The sequence below is a fragment of the Cebidichthys violaceus genome, unplaced genomic scaffold (genome assembly GCF_023349555.1).
Source record: "Cebidichthys violaceus isolate CVI_PGR_0920_01 unplaced genomic scaffold, fCebVio1.0.p SCAF_139, whole genome shotgun sequence".
NCBI classification, from domain to species: domain Eukaryota; kingdom Metazoa; phylum Chordata; class Actinopteri; order Perciformes; family Stichaeidae; genus Cebidichthys; species Cebidichthys violaceus.
In genome coordinates this window covers 109,414-132,415 of record NW_027176306.1, presented here as the reverse complement: position 1 = coordinate 132,415, position 23,002 = coordinate 109,414, and the positions used below count along the sequence as shown (strand labels likewise).

Sequence of the window (23,002 nt, the reverse complement as noted above, 5' to 3'; positions counted from 1 at the left end):
TTCGCACTTGATGTGCACTTATTTTTCCATCAGGACCAAGTTGATTCCCAGCCCGAATGTTGGGTAAAACCTTTAAACTTTCCACAACATTGATGGAAAAAAAATAGCATCCTCTCATTGTCTTGGTATCCAGTTTTTTGTTTTTTTTTGACTGAGAGTCATCGACTGACCAAAAGACTTGGAAATGGAACATGTTGCTCACTTTATTGACGTCAGCTACGTCTGAAGAAATACAGTTTTCGTTGTAATGTACACTATTCGTTTTGTAGAAATGACAGATCTCAGTTCTTACAGCAATGTGATCTACCTTAGCAACGCACAACGTTGGCTGTGGGTGAAGCTCTCAATAAGACTCTCAAACCGGAGCGGACTGTTAAACCGGGTCTTCGGACAGCGCCGGGCTAGCCGTTTCCCCCTTGTTTCCCGGTCTTTGTGCTAAGCTAATCTAACCTGGCCGCCGGCTGTAGATTTAACCGGCAGATCATTGTGATCATCTGTGTCAAACTATTCCTTTAAGTGGCAAACTTAATCCACCTCCATCCTCCTCTCTCCTCCTCCCAGCTCTGTGCGTGATGATCGCGGCGTCCGTCTACACGGCTCAGAACAAGAGCTTCCACGTGCCGAGTCTCCGGGAGGGCTCCTACGGCTCCTCCTACATCCTGGCCTGGATCAGCTTCCCCATGACTCTCATCAGCGGCCTCATGTACCTGGTGCTCAGGAAGCGCAAATAGATGGGAATGTTCTCGACCGCGCGCGGGGGGGGGGGGGGGGGGGGGGATCCCTTCGATTTTATTATAACGTATGAGGAAAAAAAGGACTAAACCACATTCATTTCACCAATAAAGCGTTCAGCGACACATTTTTTTTTTTTTCCCCACCTCACACACACACACACACACACACACACACACACACACACACACACACACACACACCTTCCTCCCTCCTGATGGTATGTTGTTCTCACTGAATGTGGCAAAGGGAACCCGGCGTGTTCCTTTTTGACTTTTTGACCTCCTTTTCCTGCTGACAGGAGGACTGGATGGACCCGCTGTGGGTTATGGTGCTCTTTGTTGAGTTGAGGTGAAATCTACTCGTTGCGTTCAAAAACCCCGTCGCTCACCGCTCCGCATAGAAAAGGCCCCCGAGGCTCCGTTGCTGCGTTTAGTGAGAACACGCCTTCACCCCCCCCCCCCCCACCCTCTGCCATTACGCAGGACACACGAGCAGCGTTCCAACATACTGATTTTGTCTCCTCCACCTTGTGCGTCATTGTGTCCTGCTTCCTACCTGCCGACTCCATTCAGACGGATGGAAGTTGAAGACGGGTGGTGGAGGTTTGTCTTCCTGGAAGGCAGCCTGTGCTTTCTTTGTGAATCTACGGGCAACGGAACGTATTGTGTACATATTTGCTGTGTATGTATAGTTCAGGTAATTGCCAAAAAAAAAAAAAAAATTTGCTTATTTCTAAGACTGAAAAACTAAAACTATATATATATATATGAAAAAGGAAGAAAGAAGAAAAAAAAAAATAGAACATGGTATGCATGGCATACAGGAAGTGTAGTGAAGCACTAGCTGAGGTTTAACATGTAGGGTTTTCATTTGTTTGTATTCTTCTGTTGCCGACGGTGGGAAAGGAACCAATGATGAGCTGTGATATTTCAAATGACAACATGCAAACTTGAAATATGAATGAACATGTCTTTGTTATCATTGTGTTTTCTTTTGTTTTTGTTTTTGTTTGCATCTTCACTGAGAAAAAGACTTAACGCTTATTTATCGTTTGAAACCCACTGTTATTTGGTCCGTTACTGAAACACCTCGACCCAACCCCCCCGATGGCATCTGTGTGTGTGTGTGTGTGTGTGTGTGTGTGTGTGTGTGTGTGTGTGTGTGTGTGTGTGTGTGTGTGCGCGCTCTGGCATTTAACAACAATAAATGTGTGACTGTACTGTACCACAGATTCCCAGAATTACTTCTAATTCTAGTGATGCTATCTGATCCCACTGTGTAGACGCTTTTTTCCTCTTTCTCGGTGTTGTTTTTTTTTGGGGGGTTAAACGGTAAATTGAGACCAGCGGGGTGTTTTAATGCACGCAGCTTGGACTTCATTGTTCCTTCGGCGGTGCACTGGGTTGTTTTGTGATTTGAATATTTTCACGTCGGGGGGGGGGGGGGGGGGGGGGGTCCACAGAGTCTGCTGGTAGCTTAACCAATCTCACCAATGCTAAAGATGCAGGGGGAGAGAAAGGGAAGGGAAGATTTTTGCTCTCCAGAGGATACTTGAAAAATGATCAAAAAGGAACATGTCGGAGGCCAAGATTGTGACGCTTGTTTGTAGGTTTTGTGAAGTTGTCATCTTAAGAGTGTTTTTTATGAACACGCCTCCTGTCTGCATGCAGATGTTGGTCTTTCAGCAGATTCCTTTGTAACCTACGCCGAGATGAAAAGGAAGTTGATGCAGTAAGATTTTAGGTGAAATGTGGTTTATTAGAGGTCATTTAAAGTTTGTGTCTATTTAGTTTAGCTTTTGGTGATTATCAAACGGATCTAAATTTAGAATACTTCTGTGTGAAGCCATATTGAACAGAAACCACAGTGATGTAAGAGTTGAGTTATCTTAGGATTTGGAATTGGAAATGTTTTTTGTTTTTCCTGTAGTTTTATATCAACGTAGACGTTCTGTATTGTAGTCAATGTAGATCTTTACAAGTACCCACAGTGACAAGTGAGCATGTGGGCTGTTGAAGCCCAAACTGTATTTATGGGGAATCTTTTTTATTTGTATTTTATTGTTTTATTTTTTTGCAGTCTCAATATTCCTAATGCTTAGCGAAGTATTAATTCAACATCGATTGAGAGTCGTGTCGCTTTACTATGGAGACGTGTTAAAATGGCCGATGTTTGAAGAACTTCAATTAGACAACAGTTTCTTTTCTTGCATAAAATTCATCCAAAGAGTTTCATTTTGTTAGTTTTAACATGTGTCTGCTTTGTTTCCGGCCCCCCTTTTTTTGCTTTCACTATTTTAGGCAAATTATCCAACAACATGCAATTAATGTTGACGTCTGTCGTAAACATCAGTGGCCGCCGCTGTAATCTGTCCAACTCGTGGATTCACACGTCGTCAAACTAAAATGCTTGTCTGTTACTGACACCCGGTGGACCGATAGAAAGCTGCACCCTGTTCAGGCGACACAGTTTCATGGCTTCAGGCTCCAGAGTGGACCGCTCCTGTCAATCACTCCCGAAAAAGAATGAACTTGATTCCTGCTGCTCTAATCTCAGAACAACAGACCGGGCAAACTTCCAACAGATTCAGGACCAAAGACTCATCTCCCCTGCGAGAATATAAAGGTGCTTTTCTCATCCCCGCCCCCCCCCCCCTCCCTGTTGAATCCCGTTGATCCATCGGAGAGATCTCAATAAATGTATTTTAAAATGAATAAATTATCTTTGTGTGTGTGTGACACATCTGTCATTGAGTCGAGTATCCATCCATTACACATAATGCCTGCTTGCCATTTTTCCACCACCTCCACTTGCTTTGCGGAGAGATCAATATTTTGCTCTCTTGCATGCTGCAGCGCAAGATTAGTACTTTCTATATCTTTATATTCAAAAGATAATAAAAAAATTGGTCTGGCAGAGGGAATAGTCTGGCTGACATCCATGGCAATTACATTGTATGTAATGCGATTACATTACAGTAATGAGGAATTTTACTATTTCTGCCACCCTGTTTAGGTCACCCATGACCTCTGCTTGTTTTATTTGTTTATATTTTTTTTATCATGTCACTGTTTTGAAATGTTATGGAAGAATCCAGTGATGTGCCAAGTGTGATGGGGGGGGGAACTCTACAATAGTACAGAGTGAGTCCTATAATACTGAATACTGAAACATTGAGGAGAGAAGTATTTATTCTCTGGCCAGAGAAGGCTTTCATCTGCAGGAGGAATCGGCAAAGAATCCACTTTCTGAGATGCTTATCGGGGAACAGCTGGTATTTACATTATCGCGATCGATCAGCGGTTTCAAGCTCCCCATTGACCCCTTGATCGCCCCTGGCAACATGATCTGGTTAAACTGCACCCCCATTGAGTTGCTTCCTCTCATCAAAGCAAAGGCAGGGCTACCCCATATGGTCCTGTTACTCCTCCCCCGGCACACAATCATATGTCACATGTATAGCTTTGTTAATGAGTAAGGCACATAAACTAAGTCACAGTGGAAATGAACTGGGACACACAGGGACAATTCTCTATCACACAAGGTATTCGGAATAGCCTATAATATTAAAAATATACACACACACAAACATTTTGCAGTCAAAAAATCTTATTTTAATTTCACACAGCTACACACACACACACACACTATGATCGTAAAGGCACGTGTCAGGAAGACTACTGACTTATATTTGCTTAGTTTCAGAGTAGAATGTGCTTTTCTTTGTATCTAATTTCTCAATATTTTCTCGACATTTTTTTTTTTTTTTTTGAAGACGACCCTTTTATTTTGAAGAAGCTGAGCCGGAAGTGTAACGTAAGTCGGCCAGCGGAAGTGGACCGTGAAGATTCTAGCAGGTAAAGCTAACGTGTTTGAACAGACACAGCAGTTAGACGTTACTACCTTATTGCATTTTAAATCATTTGAACGTTGCAGCTGTCCGGTGGCTGTCTTGTACGCTAACGTTAGCTAGCTTACTCTTCGCTAAATAGAGGAATATTTCGCTAAAGCTTCAGCTAACTTACCGTTTCGCTAGCTAACCCAGTGAGTATCCTAAGACTACCGAAACAAAAGAACCACTAATTATCGTTAATTGTGCAACGAGGTGCGCTGTTTACATCAATAGCGAGTAAAACATGAAAGTGAATCGATTTATAATGAGTTATCCTGCAAAGAAAACAGCGTATTATTTGTTGTTTGCATTTTTAAATCGCTGTTTAATCTAAATTCTGTGTCTCTGTTGATGTGTCGCATGTGTGCGACATTGCAGAGAAGTAAAGGACTTCATTACAGCGCGGGAGAAACCCGCAGTTTGCGCCCGAAGAGGAAACCCGTTAGACAATAGAGGTGGGACAGGTGTGTGTGTGTGTGTGTGTGTGTGTGTGTGTGTGTGTGTGTGTGTGTGTGTGTGTGTGTGTGTGTGTGTGTGTGTGTGTGTGTGTGTGTGTGCGCGCGTGCGTGCCTGCGTGCGTGCGTGTGTGTGTGTGTCTGTGTGCGCGCAAGTTTGTATTTACAGAAATGTACATTTGTAAAACTAAAATTCCAATGCAAAGAATACATTTTCATACATGATATTGCTATTGTTGGCAACATATTGTACAATATTTGCATTGCATCACATCACAGAGAGCTCTGAATCAAAGAGTCCAATAATGTAGGAGTGAAAGGAAAATGTAATGTCAGCCCCCCTCGCTAACATTCCCCATACCTAACGAAAACTGTGTGCGTCAACTAAACTGCGCGGCTTCTGTCTCGACAGCACACCGCTGTAGGATATGGCGGACCGCGCGGCCTCAACGAGACCGGCTCAGAGGAGGGGAAAGTCCTCCACCAAACGCAGGAGCCGCAAACGCTGCCCTCAGGCGCAGAGAGACTCTCGCGTGAACATCGGATTGGCGTTCGAAAGGTGGCGCGAGCTGAAAGCCACAAACGGATTGAAAACCGATGCAGAGGTGGCCCTGAGTCTGCTGGATGTGTGAGTTTGAACTTCCGAGATAGCTTCATGTTTGCAGAACCGCTTCATAAGTCCCCCCCCCCCTATGTAAAACCTATAGGCTCCAGTAAAGCCCTCTATACTCTACAAACCATATTTATGTTTAAAGCCACAAAACAGTTTTTACCTTCTTTTTTTTTTTTTTTTACATTACAAAGGAATCTAACTGAGACGCGTTGTTTCTTTTTTTTATGCGAGCTGTAACCTCATCGCTGCACCTTTTTTTTTTCCTTGCAGAATATTTAACAACTCGCTCGTAGATCCGACGGCTGTTTCGGAGATGAAAACGTCAGTTTGGGTTCATGTAGTGAGAGTCGAGCGTTTTTAAAAGGGGGCAAGACCAATCCCAGCACATTCAAAAATCGAAGATCCAGCTTAGTCTTGCTAGTGAATGTCGACTTCCTGTTTTGTCTGAATGTCTGCATGCAGAATGAAGAGGCCGCCCTCAAGCCCGACTTCCTCTACAGCCAGACCTAAGAAGATTAGATTCTCCCAATTGGAAGTAAGACACCATATTTTACACTTTTTTTTTTTTTTTTTTTTTTTTTTTTTTTCCTGTGCATGGTTTCATTTGCAAAATGCATTTAATGCTTGTGTGTGTGTGCGTCTGTCCGTCCGTCCGCAGGTGGAGAGGCTGATCGAGCAGGAGGTTCACACCGCGGTGCAGAAGAAGGAAACCAAGCTGCAGGGCTTGATAGAGACCATTCAACAGCTGGATCGCTCCGTCGACTATGAAAGCTCCCTCAGAAAGCTGGAGGTCGGTGGACGTGTTGAACAAATCCACACCTGTATGGGATTGATACTCTGCTGATTTGAATGTTCTTTCTTCTTGTATTTGCACAGCTGGCATTCCTTCTTTTTCTCTCCTCCTCACTTAATTATCTCATTTCTTCAAGCCGTTTTTAAAATCCGTCTCTTCCCTCTTCTTCTCTCGTCTCTCTACGTTTGACAGCCGCTGGTAAATCCTTTAAAGCGTCCATTCTTCTGCTGTCTGTATCCATTGTTCATTGCTGGACACAGATGCTTACCGTCATAACATTCACCCTTTTTTTTCTTTTTTATCCACATTTTTGTTATTCTACCATTTTCTTTTTCTCCTTTTTTTCTTTTTTTTTTAAGCAAAAGAGCCAAACATGAATATCTTGCGCGTACGTCTCAAAGCCACATTGGCGATTTTAAAGAATATCTTCGACCCGATAAGTCTTCACAGAATGTCCCCTCTCTCTCTCTCTCTCTCTCTCTCTCTTCCTCAGGCTCGAGTTAACACGGTAACCAAGAGAGCTGAAGCAGCGATCGCCTTCACGACGGAGAAACAGAACAAGGTTTGAGGCGCACAAACACACGAATCGATATGTGACATATGATCGATACACTCCGTAATACTGTTTATGCGAGCGTAACGAATCTCTCAAAAACATTGTCCTTCCAGAGCCCGCTGCCATCTCTCGTTACCAGGTATGTAGAACCAGGTTCAGTCGGATCAGTGATGGTTCAGAAGGCCCTGATGGGAAATATTCCCTTTTTTTTTTGTTGTTTTTATTTGCGTTTTGATCGGATGTCCAACTCTGCAGGACGGAGAAGGAAACCCTGGAGACCACGTCGCAGAGTAAGAGCTCTGTGTGTGTGTGTGTGTGTGTGTGCGTGTGCGTGTGTGTGTGTGTGTGTGTGTGTGTGTGTGCTAAAGAGTATTTGCATCTGTGGGTCGCATGAGTATTCATTATATGCATTTTTTGTTTGTTTTTCAGCTGACAGCAACGTCACGGACGAGAGCGGAGAGAACTTTAAAATGATGGTGAATATGCAGTTATTTATCTCGGAATAATCGGCTAAATAAACCTTTTAAAAATCGCTTTAATCGGCACAAAACTGTTTTCACAAACGGGCCGCGTTGGTTGTAGTTTATTTAGCAGAGTTGAGGCTTTTATGTACGGAGAGAAAATTGCTTTATTTGGCCGTTAAAGTTGTTTTGAGTCGACTAGAAATGTGGTGTTGAGGTTGATCGATCTTTTCTGTCCAGGAAAACACAAAAGAGGCTCTAAAGAAGATGCAGGCTGATAATGAAGGTAACACACACATATATATATATACACACACACACACACACACACACACACACACACACACACACACAGGTGGATGCTTGAATAGCTCAAGTTTAGCTTCTGCTGACATGATGCCGCCTTGCAGTGAGGAAGAAGGGACACGATAAGCTGTTATAATGACCCAAATTAAATAATATGAGTCAGTGAGTACATGAATTAATAACCACATCCCCCCCCCCCCCCCCCCCTCTTGTTACTTGTCATTGCACATAATCCACGTTAAGCTTTGAAGGGTGCCATAACAGATTTAAGCGAGGAGCTGCCTCCTCCGGTTCTAACCCCGTACGGTTCCCCAGATAGTAAGGTAAGGCGTCTGTGTTATTGATACTCGTCCTTTTCAAAACATCCGCATAAATGCGTTACGCTAACGTCAATTTTGCAGTTTTGTATAAAACCCCCTACATCGCCTTTTTTTTATGTTCTTTTTGTCTTTATCTTCGTTGTTGTCGCGTGCCGCTCCTTCGTTTACCTGCCGGTGGTACGTTTGTGTGCTGCGGGAACTTGTCAAGGCGGCAAAGAGACACACAACACACAAGCGGGCACTACGGAACGACGGCGAGGGGGCGGAGCAACGCGAGGAACCGAAGGCCGGGCCGGCGAAAGCAGAATGTCTCCCTCTCCGCGAGAGCGACAGTCCCACGCACGCCGACTGTGAGCGGGTAAAGCTCTCCGCTCGCCCGCATTCGTTTCTCGCTCGACTGTTCGCTGCTCTCATTAACCGCCGCCGCCTCCTTTTTTGACCCCCTAAAAGGAAAAGCTCCTGTATCCCCCGCTTCCCTCCAATACCTTCCCGTCCACCCTGAACATGGAAGCGGCCTCGTTCAACATCCCCCAGCGTCTACAAGTGCAACTGGCTCTCATCAGGAAACCCCCCGGCCTCTCTGTGGCCTGGAAAGGGAAAGAGGACGAGCTCTCCCAGCCACCCATGGCTAGTTACAGGTGAGAACGAGCAGAGGCTGCCTCAGTGTTCACAGTGTCTGTCCCACGCGTCAAACACTTTGACGTCTTCAGATGTCTCGTTTTGTCCGAAAACCAAAAGTCTAAAACCCAGACGTGTTTAGTTCAGGACTATGTATGTCAAAGGCAAGCAGCAAACGCTGTGAATTAAGATGCTTAAACTCGAGAATGTGAACCTTTTTTTTTTTTTCTCACAAAGTTAAAAGGCACTGAAACGGTTAATCAATCGTCAAAAGAGTTGCATGATTTTTAGATGGCGATATCTGATCTATAGACTATGGAGTCTTGATTCGTAATGTGTCCACACCAAGGCCATGTGGTCAAATTTGAAATCATCTATTTGTTTGTAAATGTGAACACAATGACTGATTTCACTCGTCCAATTGAGTGCAAACTGTTAAACCACCACTAGGTGGCAGGAGTGTGCTTTACAGCAACAGCTGTGAGTTTTCCCTCACCTGCAGAAATCACCCAAATGCTGCTCCTGTCCCAGTCAAATCTGTTTGTTTATGATGCGAATATCTCCTCATTCGCCTGTTTCATCGACTTTCGATTTCTGTCTGAGGACATTTTTAGTTGCTCACCTTTTTCTCTCTCTATGTCTGTCTCTCTCTCCCTCCCCCTCCCTCTTTCTCTCTCTCTCTCTCTCTCTCTCTCTCTCTCTCTCTCTCTCTCTCTCTCCCTTGTCTCTCTCTCTCTCCTCTCTCTCTCTCTCTCTCTCTCTCTCTCTCCCCTTTCTCTCTCCCTCCTCTCTCTCTCTCTCTCTCTCGCCTTTCTCTCTCTCCCTTCTCTCTCTCTCTCTCTCTCTCCCTTGTCTCTCTCTCTCTCCTCTCTCTCTCTCTCTCTCTCTCTCTCTCTCTCTCTCTCTCTCTCTCTCCCCTTTCTCTCTCCCTCCTCTCTCTCTCTCTCTCTCTCTCTCTCTCTCTCGCCTTTCTCTCTCTCCCTTCTCTCTCTCTCTCTCTCTCTCTCTCTCTCTCTCTCTCTCTCTCTCTCCCCCTTGTCTCTCCCTCTCTCCCCCCTCTCTCTCTCTCTCTCTCTCCCCTTTCTCTCTCCCTCCTCTCTCTCTCTCTCTCGCCTTTCTCTCTCTCTCTCTCTCTCTCTCTCTCCCTTGTCTCTCTCTCTCTCTCTCTCTCTCTCTCTCCCCCCTTTCTCTATCTCTCTCTCACTCCCTCCCCCTTTCTCTCTCTCTCTCTCCCCCCTTTCTCTATCTCTCTCTCACTCCCTCCCCCTTTCTCTCTCTCTCTCCCCCCTTTCTCTCTCTCTCTCTCTCTCCCTCCCCCTTTCTCTCTCTCTCTCTCTCTCTCTCTCTCTCTCTCTCTCTCCCTCCCCTCCGTCTCTCTCTCTCTCTCTCCCTCCGTCTCTCTCTCTCTCTCTCTCTCTCTCTCTCCCTCTCTGCAGAGTCTTCATCACCGAGGAGAGTGTTAAGGGTGGAAACGTCTTCCTAGACTGGACCTCTCATGAAGTGGCTGCTGAAACTCTGCCCATGTGTGTGATGACCAGCAAGTACATGGCCGGGCGCAAGATTTGTGTGGCCGTGGTGGGCAAAGACACGTTTGGCCGGTACGGACCTTACAGTAAAGTTGTGACCGTGTCCTTACCGGACTAGTTGGGAGGAGGACATTTGGTCAAAGAGAGACGACACAAGAGGGATTCACCCGCTTTCCACACCGTTCACAAGTGCCTTAAGGTTGAGAGAGCGGGGAGCGGCCGGGAGGATACCGATGTCTTTGGTTTTGATTTGTACACAATTTCATGAAACGTCCAGCAATGATTACTGTTCCACTAGAAAGCTCTGTAAATATCCATGTCTGAGGCGCTTCTTTCTCTGGTTGGGTGTGTGGCACTCATGCAGATGTTGGTTGAGCCACAAATAAACAGTTTATTGTGAGTTTTCGTCGCGTATTAATGTTGAATTATTTTTGTTACGAGCCATTAAAGTTGACGGTGTTTGACTGTATGTTCTGTATAATAATTTTTGGTTGTTTGTAAAGTAAAAATGTCATACAATTTTAAAAGGTTTCTTGCTTCTTTCTGTTCCATATCATGAATAAAATTCTTCTGGTCAGACTAAAGCATGTACACGTGTTATCATTGCTTTCACAATCGGTTAAATACCACACAGCCTTTCCTCTGTGACGCTCCACGACCCACAATGCAGTGCTTTTTATTTCACATGTACATACCGAGCTCCGATTGTGCTTTTGGAGGCCTCTCCAGATGTTCCCCCCCCCCCCCCCCCACTCGCTTGATAGAGCTCTGCTTTCTTGCCAGCTGGCAGCAGTCAACAGTCTCCTCGCTCCGCGGCGAGGTCTCACACTCGGTACGTGTAAGTGAAGGAGACGGGACACGATCCCTATCGGTCACAACAGAGCCTGGGAATACTCAGTCAAAATTGGAGAGACCCACGAGCTCGACCTTAAAGGGCCAGTTCTCCCAAATCGCACACAGTGGTGTCCAGCCTTAAAAGTGAGAACTCTGCCTCCTGGTGGTGGGTGTCACCTGAATTAGCACCGGCTTGAACACGCATAAACCGTATGTAGGGTGCACCCCGACTAACTGGACCCTACCCAGACCAATCTAACTCGTATCTGATTTGAGTCTTGACCCGGGCCTTATCAGATCCTGGACCTGAATCATCAGGCAAGTTTGAACCTGTTCTGGCTCTCTCTTTCCGTCACTGAGACAAACACTGGTGATCCTGAATAATTAAGCTGGTTATTAACTGTTTCAGTGAACTCTGGGTTTTCCCAAACAGCTACCAGTACTTCATCCAGAGTGAAGTGCTTAATACAAGTGGTGATATCCACAGGAAAATACCATTAAAGCAACAGCAACAAAAAAGAGATGATTCAACAAGGTGAGATGTATACAAGCTGGAGAAACACAAGACATCATTTCCATGTTGTTACACTCAATACTTAGCTCCTCCCAAAATATAATGAGGTGTACTTCCCCAGGAGTCGGTTGTATTTGCGTTATTCTCCGGAGCACATATGAGTTATTTTCTCTCCTACGAGCCAGATTGTGCGCATGTTTCTACGGCGACGTTTGCGACATTTGGGCTGCTGTTGTGCTCGTGCCGGTTGGCCAGGCACAGTGTGATATTACGCCGCGTATTAAGGAGTTGGAGAGCAACTGTAACGGGAGCCATTAGACCCACATCGAATGCCACACTCGCAGCATCAGCAATAGTCCGTGTGTATGCGTGCGTCTCCCCTCGACCGGCAGGACCCAGTGGGGGAACCACGGCGCGAGTGATGGGCCTCCTAAGACCACTTAAAAACACAAACCCACAATCACACTGACACACACGTCCGGGCACACCCAGTGACCTAATTAGAGCTGACAGCAGAGGAGAGAGAGAAAGAGAGAGAGCTTATGAAAAAGAGGGTGAGGAAAAGGCGCAACAAAAAAAAAAAATGGATGGTGCAGAGAAGCTAGATAGAAAAAGCAGAGGTGGAGCAGAGAGAGTGATTAAGGAGCAAATGCGCTCTTTAAAGTTTTAAAGTGAAGTGTTGGCAGAATGGTGACCTGCTTCCTCAGTCCCTTCCCTCCTGTAAAATGGATGACGTGTAGGGAATTACTCCTTTCATAAATGTGCGCTTAAAAACTCAGGTCTACTTGTCGTCTTAATTTTGTGAGGGGGGGGGGGTAAGTAAGTAAGACGTTTTCTGCCTTTGTCTGTCCCTTGGCGGTGAAGGTCCATATTGTCGGCGTACCCTTCTGTGCTGATATGTTGGCTCACGTCATTCTTACTGTCCTGGTGACTTGCAGGTATAAATAGAAACTTTTCTCCGCTCAAATTTTCAGGTTTCAGATTTTCTTGAGGCGGAACGCCGTCCTGCCCCGCCATTTTGACAACAGCTAAGCTAACAGCTACGTTACGTTAGCTGGTCCCTCTGCCTGCCTGTGCCATTGATGTATGAAAAGACTAAAAAGTTTTGTTTCGTCAAACTTATACAATCTTCATATGATGAAGGGGTCGAGGGAGAGGGATGAAGGGGTAGGGGAAGTGGGGTAGGGATAGGGGTAGAGGGATGAAGGGGTAGGGGAAGTAGGGTAGGGATAGGGATGAAGGAGTAGGGGAATTAGGGTAGGGATAGGGGTAGAGGGATGAAGGAGAGGGATGAAGGGGTAGGGGAAGTAGGGTAGGGATAGGGGTAGAGGGATGAAGGGGTAGGGGAAGTAGGGTACGGATAGGGGTAGAGGGATGAAGGGGTCGAGGGAGAGGTATGAAGGGGTAGGGGAAGTAGGGTACGGATAGGGGTAGAGGGATGAAGGGATGTAAGAGTGTAGGGAGAAGAAACGAGGAGGTTAGAGAAGGTCCTGGAACGGAGGTTGGATGAGCGATGGGGGAACGTTGGTGTCCAGATGGCTGGCGGGAACTGGGGGAATGGAGACTGTAGAGTGGGGGCCGTCTCTTTGGAAGCTCTGGTGGTTCAGAGTCCCCTGTTGTTCCTGTAAACCTGAGAGAGAAAGAGAGAGAGAGAGAGAGAGAGAGAGAGAGAGAGAGAGAGAGAGAGAGAGAGAGAGGCAGAAAAACAGGTTTTTGGTGGCGGGATGTGAAAGCAGAGTTGAAGAGGAAGTGAACGGCTTCGTTGTGCTTAAATACTTGAGAAATGAGTTTGTGTTCACGGCGTGGTCCATGTTCCCGAACTAACTTTATCAAACTCAATTTTATGAAGATAGAAACAGCTTTTCTGCATCATGCATCATATAATCTTCATATATGCGTCAGTGAAATGCCATGTGAAGCCAGTCAAGTTGTCAGTGTGGACTTATGTGAATATTTGTGCATGTTTGTGCACAGACACACACACTCACACACACACACACACACACACACACACACACACACACACACACACACGTACACCACGCACACAGTTGGGTCCGCCCACCAAATGTTTGGCTTCCTGTATCTTCACCCACAGATGCTGAAGCTACAACACAGTCTTTTTTCCTGCTGCAGCTTACATCAGGTAAAACAACGCATTTGAATCTATCTATGCCTGTTTGTGTGTGTGTGTGTGTGTGTGTGTGTGTGGGAAGATAGATGCTTTATTACAAATGTTGTCTTCTACATTGTTTTAGAGTTGTTAAGAATAGAAAATATAGATCCAACTTATGCTGCTTTCACCCAAAATGTATCAAATTGATAATTAACACAAGATGGATGCGGATCAGAAGCGTGTTTTACTTTTACTTCCAAAAGCAGTGACATCTATTGAAAAGCAGTGACATAACGAAAGATGGTTTAGTTTGTCTGAGGAGAGCGATGTTTAAAGCGGAGCATGGTATTGGTCCAAAGACAACTTGTTGATGTTTAAATACTTTCCAAATGACAGATTCACTGAGCTAACAATGAAGAAACAGCATCCTCGGAGAGCCAATTCTCTGCACTGCAAGGTAAAATACAGGGAAATGAGTGGGACAAACCTCACTGAAACAGACGATCCTGCTTCGGCCTTAAAAGAAGTGAAAGGTGAGTACAAGTTCATAGTTTATGGCGGAAATCTTGATTTGACTTGATGCCAATCACAAAAACATGCACATGCTTTAGAGGCCATTCATCACGTGTTTGTTATCTTTTTAAAAGAAGCCGACTGGGTGGACAACAACCGGGCTAAGCTCATCCAGGATGTCAATTCAGTGATGCCAATAGCGGATGAGATGCTTCAGCGGAATATAATGCAGAAAGAGATGTACGACAATATCAGGGCAGCCCGGACCAGCCAGGACCAGATGAGGGATCTCTACAGGACCCTCACATGTGTAAAAGCCAAATCTGCTTTCTATAGAATCCTCCAGCAAAATCAGCCAGAGATATGCGAAAGTAAGTGAGGTCGTTCTGGTCTAAACATGGTGATAATGTAATCTTATAATGGTTAGTTTAGTAATACACCTACTTGTGCAGACATGTCAGCAACTATTCAGCCATAAAACATTGACCCGAGCATTTTCCGTCTACTTAATAGCATAGCTTGTAGATACAATTTGCACTTTTAATACATTAATAAGATGTTCAAATATAAGTTAAAATGCTGAAAAAATTGCTTCATCAAACATCACTGCACTCTTTCATTGCAGCAGTAGATGTCAAAGAAGTCATCAAGCACAAAGAATATATGAAGGAAAAGTTCAGATATGAGTTTGAAGGCACTGAAGAAGATCATGAGAATAAACAATCTCTGGACAAAATTTACACAGAACTTCACATTGTACAAGGAGAGAGTGAACGTGTCAATTTAGAACATGAGATCCGGGAGATCGAAGATAAGACGAGGTGTCAAACAGCCGAGGACATTAAAATCAACTGCAATGACATCTTTCAAAGTACACCAGAAGATAACGTGTCATCCGGGCATGACAGAAGGAACGTGAAAGCTATCAGGACCGTGATGACAAAGGGAATTGCCGGCATTGGAAAAACTGTCTCTGTGAAGAAGTTCATCCATGACTGGGCAGATGGGACAGCCAATCAGGACTTGGACTTCATCTTTGTGCTACCGTTCAGGGAGCTAAACCTGGTCATGGATCAGCATAGCCTTGAGTCACTTGTGAGAGAATTCCATCCAAACCTTAAAGACGTAGCAGTTGCAAGAATATTTGCTCATCACAACGTTTTGTTCATTTTTGATGGTCTCGATGAAAGCCGGCTTAAACTGGATTTCAGAAGTACGGAATTATTGACGGATGCCACAAAGAAATCGTCAGTGGACACTCTGGTGACCAACCTCATCAGGGAGCACCTTCTTCCCTCCGCTCTTGTCTGGATAACCTCCAGACCAGGACACATTCAGCTCATCCCTCGCCAACATATATACAAGTGGACTGAAGTCAGAGGATTCAAAGATCCACAAAAACAACAGTACTTCAGGAACAGAGTTGAGGACAAGACAGTTGCTGAAAGCATAATTAAGAGCATCATGATGTCTCGGAGCTTATACATCATGTGTCACATACCTATCTTCTGCTGGATTGCGGCAAAAGTTCTCGTGTATTTGCTGCTAAAAATGGACAGAACCAAAGATGAAGACATAACGATACCCACAACTCTTACTGAGATGTACACACACTTCCTTTGCATTCAAATGCAGGTAACTACCAAAAAGTACGACAACCAGTACGAGTTAGACATAGAGGACATCGTCAAATCAAATGGAGAATTCATTTTTAGATTAGGCAGATTGGCATTTGAACATCTGATTGAAGGAAAAATCCTATTTACTGGCAATGATCTGAAAAAATATGACATCGACATACACAAAGCTGGACTTCGCTGTGGGTTGTGCACAGAGTTACTCAAAGAAGAGGGTGTGTTCAACAGAAAGAAACTCTACTGCTTTGTGCATCTGACAGTTCACGAGTACTTTGCTGCTCTCTATGTGTACCGCAGCTTTGCAAGTAAAAAGATAGATTCCCCACACCTCAAAGAATTCCTGCTCGAAGGGTTAGAGGAAGATCTCAAGTGTATCTTTTATAAAGAAACATTTAATTTACCTTTGCCTGAGCTGATGGAAATTGCAATAGCTAATTCAACACAGAGAAAGACAGGAGAACTGGACATGTTCCTCAGGTTCCTTATTGGCATGTCCCTACAATCAACACAAGAACTGCTTCAAGGCTTGATTCAGCAGGAAGAGGACCACTCTGCAGCTGTTGAGGAAATTAAAATTCTTTTAGAAAGAGATTTTTTAGACTGCTCACCTGAAAGATGTCGGAACCTTGTTCACTGCCTGATCGAGCTGAAAGACAATTCCCTGCATGAAACCGTGCACAAGTATCTAAATCCAGACCACAATCCAGAAACACAGCTCTCCGCTGTTCAGTGCTCAGCTCTGGCCGACTCAATTCTGAGGTCAAATACGCCTCTAGATGAATTCAACCTGATGAAGTACAGACCATCTGCTAACAATGCTTTTAGGCTCGTCCCAGCCGTGAGGAACAGCAGAAAAGCAAGGTGGGTTGGTTACTTCTATTGTGGTATATCTGTATTGCATACAATCATTTTGTCACTTTGCAATAAAAGATGTGTGACATTTGAGCTGGCAGGTTACACAGAATGCATCCCTGCATCGTGGCAAATTAATAGCATACATCTACAACTTTATCCGGTCTTGATTCTCTTTTTAATTTCTACAGAATCTCTGGCGTGTGGCTTGGTGTTTGGGGTTGTGAAATAATCTCCTCAGCTCTTCGAATGCCAAACTCCGTGCTAACTGAACTGCACCTGATAAATAATGTCTTTGATGACAGTGATGCAGAGATCCTGATTGATGGACTGCTAAACTCTCAGTGTAAACTAGAAGCTCTGAGGTCAGTAAAACTATTATTCTTATATTTTAATATTTTCTTTTGTGATACAATTTGTCTTTTCTTTTCTGTTCTTTTTTTTAGTACCGTCTAGATATGTATTTGTAGAAGCAGTGAAGTACATAAAACAATACATAATTTTGTCATAGTTCTATATTTCTTTTCTTTTTTAATTCACATTTTGTTTGTAGCTTCTCAGGTCATGTAGGTTCACAACCAGTCTGCGAAAATATGGCATCCGCTATCAAGTCATTCATCTCAAATCTAAGGGAACTGGAGCTGAGTGGAAACGCACTGAGAGATTCCTTATGCTCTTTGCTTTCTGTTGGGCTAGACAGCTCTAAACTGGAGAAGCTCAGGTCAGTCTCAGGGCTATTCCTAAAAACATTGAAGTATGAATACAAGGTACATGTACATTCTTGGCTATGTCCTATGGCAGAAATAATGTATCTGTGTCAGTTTGGTCCAGCTGGAAAGTATATGTTTCTAAATTTAATGCCATTTTTTTTATCATGTCTGTACCAAAAGACTCAACAGAAATCCTGGTATTAGAAGAATCTGTGAGGAGTTGATGACGGCTTTCACATCCAACCCATGTTACCTGCGAGAGCTGGAACTGAGTTACACCAGTTTTGAAGACTCAGAAATGAAGATCCTCTCTACTGGGCTGATGAGCACAAACTGTTCTCTGAAAGTGTTGAGGTGAAAGACTGTATTACGTTGCACGTCAAGTCTCAATGACTGCTGCATTATCATGCAAATTCCAAAATCCAAATCCAATAGATATTAGGAAGTATGTTAATGGCAAAATGAAGTCAGAAAAACTAAATGAAATGCTATTCCTTCATTTGTCTTTCAGTCTCAGTCACAACAGACTCACTGATGAAGGCTGTGAGATGCTGGCCTCAGTACTCAGCTCCAAATCTTCCCACCTGACAGAGCTGGACCTGAGCTACAATGACCTGCAGGACTCAGGAGTGATGGCGCTCTGTACTGCACTGATGCTCCCAAACTGTTTGAAAACGCTAAGGTCAGTGTAATGAATAGCTCTGTTTCACTGGTGGACTCAGTAAATATAACCCCTTGGTACCCCTATGTCTGAATGAAGCGTTGCAAAAGTGCCCTTCGAGAAGAGACATCATGATGACGTGCCCTCGAGGGTGCCTTTCTAGTGGAGAAAACATGATAAAGTGCCTTTTTTGATATCCCTTCGCTCGCTTAAACATGATAAAGTTCCCTAGAGTGTGCCTTTCCAGTGGAGAAAACATTATGAAGTACCCACTTTTATGCCCATGCAGTTGCTAAAACATGATAAAGTTCCCTCGATTGTGCCCTCCCCTAGAGAAATGATGATCAAGTTTCCTCAAGGGTGCCTTTGAGAAAACATGATCAAGCGCCCTCTTGGATTCTCCTGCGGTAGATTAAACATAATGCAGTGCCTTCATGGATGCCCTTCCAGTGGAGAAAACATGATAAACTGCCCTGTCCTACCAGTGGAGAAAACATGATGCAGTGCACTAACGGGTGCCCTTAAATGGAGAAAACATGATACAGTGCCATAAAGGCTTTCTTCACCCGAGAGCCCCCCTAGTTTAGCGAAAAGTCACTCATGTAAAATGCCAAACAAATGCACTCATCGTTAACGTATATAATGATGTGGCATACCAGATTAAACAGCAAAGCCTGGGCTACAACGTAATGTAAGCCCCTTGTACACACTCCAAACACAACTCAAACAAAACTAAATATATTTCCAAATATCAAAATCCATATAGCGCCCCCTAGGCAGACCCACTCGTCACATTTATGCCTCTAGCTCTGTGCTAACTAGCTCTGTGCTAACTGATGTTAGCTCAAAACAACCACAACAACGTGAGGATTACGGGCATATATTCCACTACAACAATGCATCACCGAGTTATGAGCAAAACAACACCAGCAACACAATCCCCAATATTGATTATGATCATAAACAGCACCTTACTTTTGTTGTTTTCCAGTGAAAAGATAAATATTTCTGCTAATTTTTGCCGTTCCCTGTCTTCACACGGACGCCCTCTGTCTGACTCGAGAGATCTCGTCTCTTTCCGTCAATGTTTGGGAAGTAGGGCGGATTTTAAGTTTCAGCAGATCGGATTTTAGATTTGGATGATGCCGGTACTTTTTTGATTCTGATTGGCTAACAGTGCTGTCAATCAGCCTCACGTTTTTTCTCTTCAATTCTATTGGCTCTAATGTGTCGAAGGAGGGTTCATTGATCAAAATCGACCAATGGGGGGCTGATTTACAGCCATGAACAGAGAGGGACACCTGAATCTGAAAAAAATTTGAATGAACACAGAGACTTGGAAAGGATCATGGCCTTCAATTAAAGCCAAAACTGCTCTATTTAGATGTATTGAACACCATTAGTGATAGATACAAGTGAAATATATATAGTTTGGTTCATGAGAAAATTGAAATAGCACACATTTTGCAAAATGTGTACATTTTGGAATCCTCGCCTGAACTCTCTGTACTAAAACCTCTATAATCTTCTTGTGCTTCACTTTATCAAAGTCAGACTTTGTACAGAGACTGTTCACATATTGTGCTATGATCTGGGATAGGTTTAAACCTTCAAGCTACATAATTCCTAAGAAATAAATATCCTGAAAGTGCTTTTGTTTTAGGCGAACCTGAACATTTTCAATTTGTGCTGTGTGCCATCTTCATTTACTCTTAACCAGTAAGATATATACTGATATTTACACATCTGAACAAATCTCACAAGTGTTTCCTTTATTATAACACCAAAACTATTAAAATAGACTTTGTAGTTGCAGAAATATACTGCAACTACAAAGTCATACATTTGAGTATAAGTATGCAATTTTCGAGCAGAGGCCTAAAAATAGGGCTAGGGTCCAGAAGGGTTTATAACCCCTGCCCCTCTGACAGCCCGAGTCCGCCACTGCTCTTATTCACTTTGACTCTGCTAATTGATATGTCTGGATATAGCCTTTTGTAACACGTCAACACAACAGTGTCACCCTTTAATACAATGGAGTTCTATAGACGTTCATGGATATAGTGCTCAGCTTTTTGAAACTCTTTGAAAGAGTGCTGTTGATTCAGGGTGTTTTGGAGGTTGTGCTGCTGTTGAATTGTATTGCTTCATACTGACAAACATTTTTTCCACTCTGTACATCTCGAGGATGGGGTAAATACATGTAGCGTGTGTGAGAACGAGTGTCTCAAATTTATCTCTAAAAATAATATTTGCCATGTTAAGGGTACAACTTCTTTTCTGCTCCTTCTTTTGCTTTGCCTCCTGCTCTTAAAGTGTCGCATTGTGTGATGTGTGGTGCTACACGTCAAGTCTATAGGGAGAGCCATATAAATGACTAATCGAATGTGTGTCATGTTAACAAGTGAAAATTGCTGCTGATAACGGCATGTAACACAAGCCTAAAATGTCAGTTGCCTGATTTCTGTAGGCTGTCATTCTGTAAAGTGACAGAAGATGGATGTGCCGCCCTAGCCTCGGCTCTGAGGTCTGACCACTGTAGCCTCAGGGAGCTGGACCTGAGCTTTAATCACCTGGCAGATCAAGGAGTCAAGCTGCTGACTGAAATACAGAGGGATTCACGCTACAGTCTGGAGAAACTCAAGTATGCTCAAACAGGCTGTCCACTCACTTCTATCATTACTCCAAGATCTTTTTTTAAGATTCTCTTTATTTGTGGTCGATTTGAAGAGCATGTGTGACAATATTGTTAATGTTGTCACCTGCTGTCCCTCTGTTTCCCATCAGTGTGGACCAAAATGAAGAGTTCTGGTTTGACCTGAAGCTCCTGAGACAGTGTAAGAATGTGATTATTGTAATGAAATGCTAAAGCTGTGATGTTGTAACATGAATGTATCGTTAAATGTGGATATGAGGATATCATGTTTAGTAGGGGGCACTTATCTACACAGGACTGTGGTTCTGTTATCACTGTATTATATTATTGTGTATTTAGTAAGTGATAGCATACAGAAAAGTGGCAGACGTGGCAAACTATGAGTTCCCAGAAAGGAAAACGTTGTGGTAGCAACCTGTCAATCACAAGGTAGCCCCGCCTTGTTTTGGTTTTGGTTGCCTAAATATTCAGTGTTCAGTTGTACTTAACTCCACCCTCTTGTGTCACTTCTGGTCGCAAAAAAACAAGATGGCGACGGCCAAAATGCCGAACTTGAGGCTTCAAAACCGCAGTCCACAAACCAATGGGTGACGTCACGGTGACTACGACCTTATTATAGACAGTCTATGGTCGTGAAATAAATAAATCATGGACACGCTGAGAAAAAGAATGCCACTCTGCTTTGAGTGCTATTTGACATACAACACATCTCTAATTGGATATTACTAAAGCAATAGGAGATCAAGAACCACACTCACACAGCAGTAGTGCTCCACTAATGAATTGTTTCTCCGGTCTTCATTACAGACGCATGTGATCTGACACTGGGCCCTATCACAAGAGGCATGACTATAGATTTGTCAGACGGGAACAAAAAGGCAACATTTGTTGAAGACAACCAGCTGTATCCTGAGAATCCAGAAATATTTCCACACTGTCAAGTTCTGTGTGAAGAGGGTCTGACCGGTCGCCATTACTGGGAGGTTGAGTGTGTTTCAGCTGATGTTGGAGTTGCATACAAAAGTATGAACAGGGGGGACAACAACTATTCATGTGAATGTTCTTTGGGGCGAAATGAAAAGTCCTGGTGCTGGTGTTCTCACGGGAGCTTTCGTCATAACAATTCCGATTTTAAGTTTATGGACTGTGCTACAAAAAGAAGCACCATAGGAGTGTATCTGGACTGGCCAGCAGGTGTTTTGTCCTTTTTTGAGGTCTTTCCTGATAAACTGACCCACCTGTACACTGTCTGTACGACTTTCGCTGAACCACTCCATCCTGGTTTCAGTTTTTCAGACGGATCAGTTTACATCTGTAAAATAAAGCAACCCAAAACATCTTTGTGAAAACATTGTATGTACAGTATATTGTAAATACCGTACCAAATAAAGATTTAAGTCTCGTTACCTGTTTGAAGTTTGTATATTTTTGTAACTAAAAGTATGATGAAGTAATTTGGGTCCAAAGAGGGGTGGGTTTGAGCACTTTTGGCGACACTTTCCCACTGTCGTTTATGGGGAAATGAATGGCGGAGAGTCCTGCACACACTCACGCTCAATCCACCCATTTTTAACGTATGCATGATTGTGTGTTTTTCTGCAAAACGTGTGTACGGAAAATGGCGAATCATAAGTGTGGTGAATAACAATAAGTGTTCCCTTGTGCTTTTTACAGCAGGACAATTAAATTAAGGAAATCGTAACATTTAACAATCAAAGCAGAACAAGCAGTATACATTTCAGATTGGTATCATGAGGATTTGTTTACTTAATACTTCCCACACTGTGTGACTCAAATTCCATGAAAAAGATCTGGTTTGCATTCCTTCTCACAGTTCTCTCCTTCCTTATCTGACTGTATCTACTTTCATTTTGTCAACTGTCACCATATATTAAATCAATTTTGATCTCCAAAAACAAAAGTAGCTGTCTCATCTGTTTTTGATAGCAGAAAAGTGTGACAAAAGTACCATGGTCATGGGAGAAAGAATTTGACAATTTGAGGACCATTCAGAATATCTAAATGTGCTGAAAGCAAGCTTGTGACGAGAAAGTTGTCAGTTTGAAAGCTCAAGTCTCTGCGCTGATCTTAAAGAAGGGAATGAACCCCATGAAAAAAACCCAACATTGCAGGATAAAACCGATCCTAGAATAGCTTCAATAACCAGAAATATATGTTTGTATATTCCTGGATATTTGCAGATGAAGTGAAATTTGTGGGTTGACTTCATTATC

The 23,002-nt window shown here is 43.6% G+C and overlaps 3 protein-coding genes across 5 annotated transcripts in view; all 3 read left to right on the top strand.

Moving 5' to 3' along the window:
* The window catches only part of emp2 (epithelial membrane protein 2), a 10,412-nt gene extending 9,644 nt beyond the window's left edge, over positions 1–768 (top strand). The window contains 1 exon segment of the mRNA XM_068708192.1: positions 562–768. Coding sequence (XP_068564293.1) covers positions 562–731 — 170 coding nt within the window. The 3' untranslated portion in view covers positions 732–768.
* A 3,740-nt stretch (positions 769–4,508) lies between these two features.
* Positions 4,509–10,862, top strand: atf7ip2 (activating transcription factor 7 interacting protein 2). 3 transcript variants are annotated; one of them, XM_068708188.1, is made up of 15 exons: positions 4,509–4,592; positions 5,006–5,082; positions 5,495–5,710; positions 5,966–6,016; positions 6,158–6,230; positions 6,354–6,485; positions 6,982–7,050; positions 7,158–7,183; positions 7,300–7,334; positions 7,474–7,520; positions 7,746–7,791; positions 8,055–8,134; positions 8,340–8,489; positions 8,582–8,769; positions 10,186–10,862. In XM_068708188.1, exons 3-15 carry the CDS (start codon positions 5,511–5,513, stop codon positions 10,391–10,393), a joined length of 1,305 nt encoding a protein of 434 aa, XP_068564289.1. In that variant the 5' UTR covers positions 4,509–4,592; positions 5,006–5,082; positions 5,495–5,510; the 3' UTR covers positions 10,394–10,862. The 3 variants fall into 3 exon arrangements, with proteins under 3 accessions (XP_068564289.1, XP_068564292.1, XP_068564291.1); XM_068708190.1 differs by having other exon boundaries at positions 4,516–4,779; XM_068708191.1 differs by lacking the exon at positions 5,966–6,016 and having other exon boundaries at positions 10,186–10,861.
* Positions 10,863–13,716: 2,854 nt separating this feature from the next.
* LOC137870747 (NLR family CARD domain-containing protein 3-like) lies at positions 13,717–22,174 on the top strand. The gene is made up of 11 exons (XM_068708187.1): positions 13,717–13,769; positions 14,136–14,272; positions 14,387–14,623; positions 14,878–16,750; positions 16,933–17,106; positions 17,295–17,462; positions 17,632–17,805; positions 17,963–18,133; positions 20,583–20,756; positions 20,900–20,949; positions 21,576–22,174. The coding sequence occupies exons 2-11, from the start codon at positions 14,152–14,154 to the stop codon at positions 22,112–22,114; spliced, it is 3,681 nt and encodes a 1,226-aa protein (XP_068564288.1). The 5' UTR covers positions 13,717–13,769; positions 14,136–14,151; the 3' UTR covers positions 22,115–22,174.
* The last annotated feature ends 828 nt before the right edge of the window (positions 22,175–23,002 follow it).

Coding starts and splice junctions, on each gene's coding strand:
- atf7ip2 (XM_068708188.1), top strand. CDS start 5,511: ATGGCGGACCGCGCGGCCTCAACGAGACCGGCTCAGAGGAGGGGAAAG. Junction 6,231..6,353: donor TTAGATTCTCCCAATTGGAA/GTAAGACACCAT, acceptor GTCCGTCCGCAG/GTGGAGAGGCTGATCGAGCA. Junction 7,792..8,054: donor GATGCAGGCTGATAATGAAG/GTAACACACACA, acceptor ATCCACGTTAAG/CTTTGAAGGGTGCCATAACA.
- LOC137870747 (XM_068708187.1), top strand. CDS start 14,152: ATGAAGAAACAGCATCCTCGGAGAGCCAATTCTCTGCACTGCAAGGTA. Junction 16,751..16,932: donor AGGAACAGCAGAAAAGCAAG/GTGGGTTGGTTA, acceptor TAATTTCTACAG/AATCTCTGGCGTGTGGCTTG. Junction 17,463..17,631: donor TCTAAACTGGAGAAGCTCAG/GTCAGTCTCAGG, acceptor CTGTACCAAAAG/ACTCAACAGAAATCCTGGTA.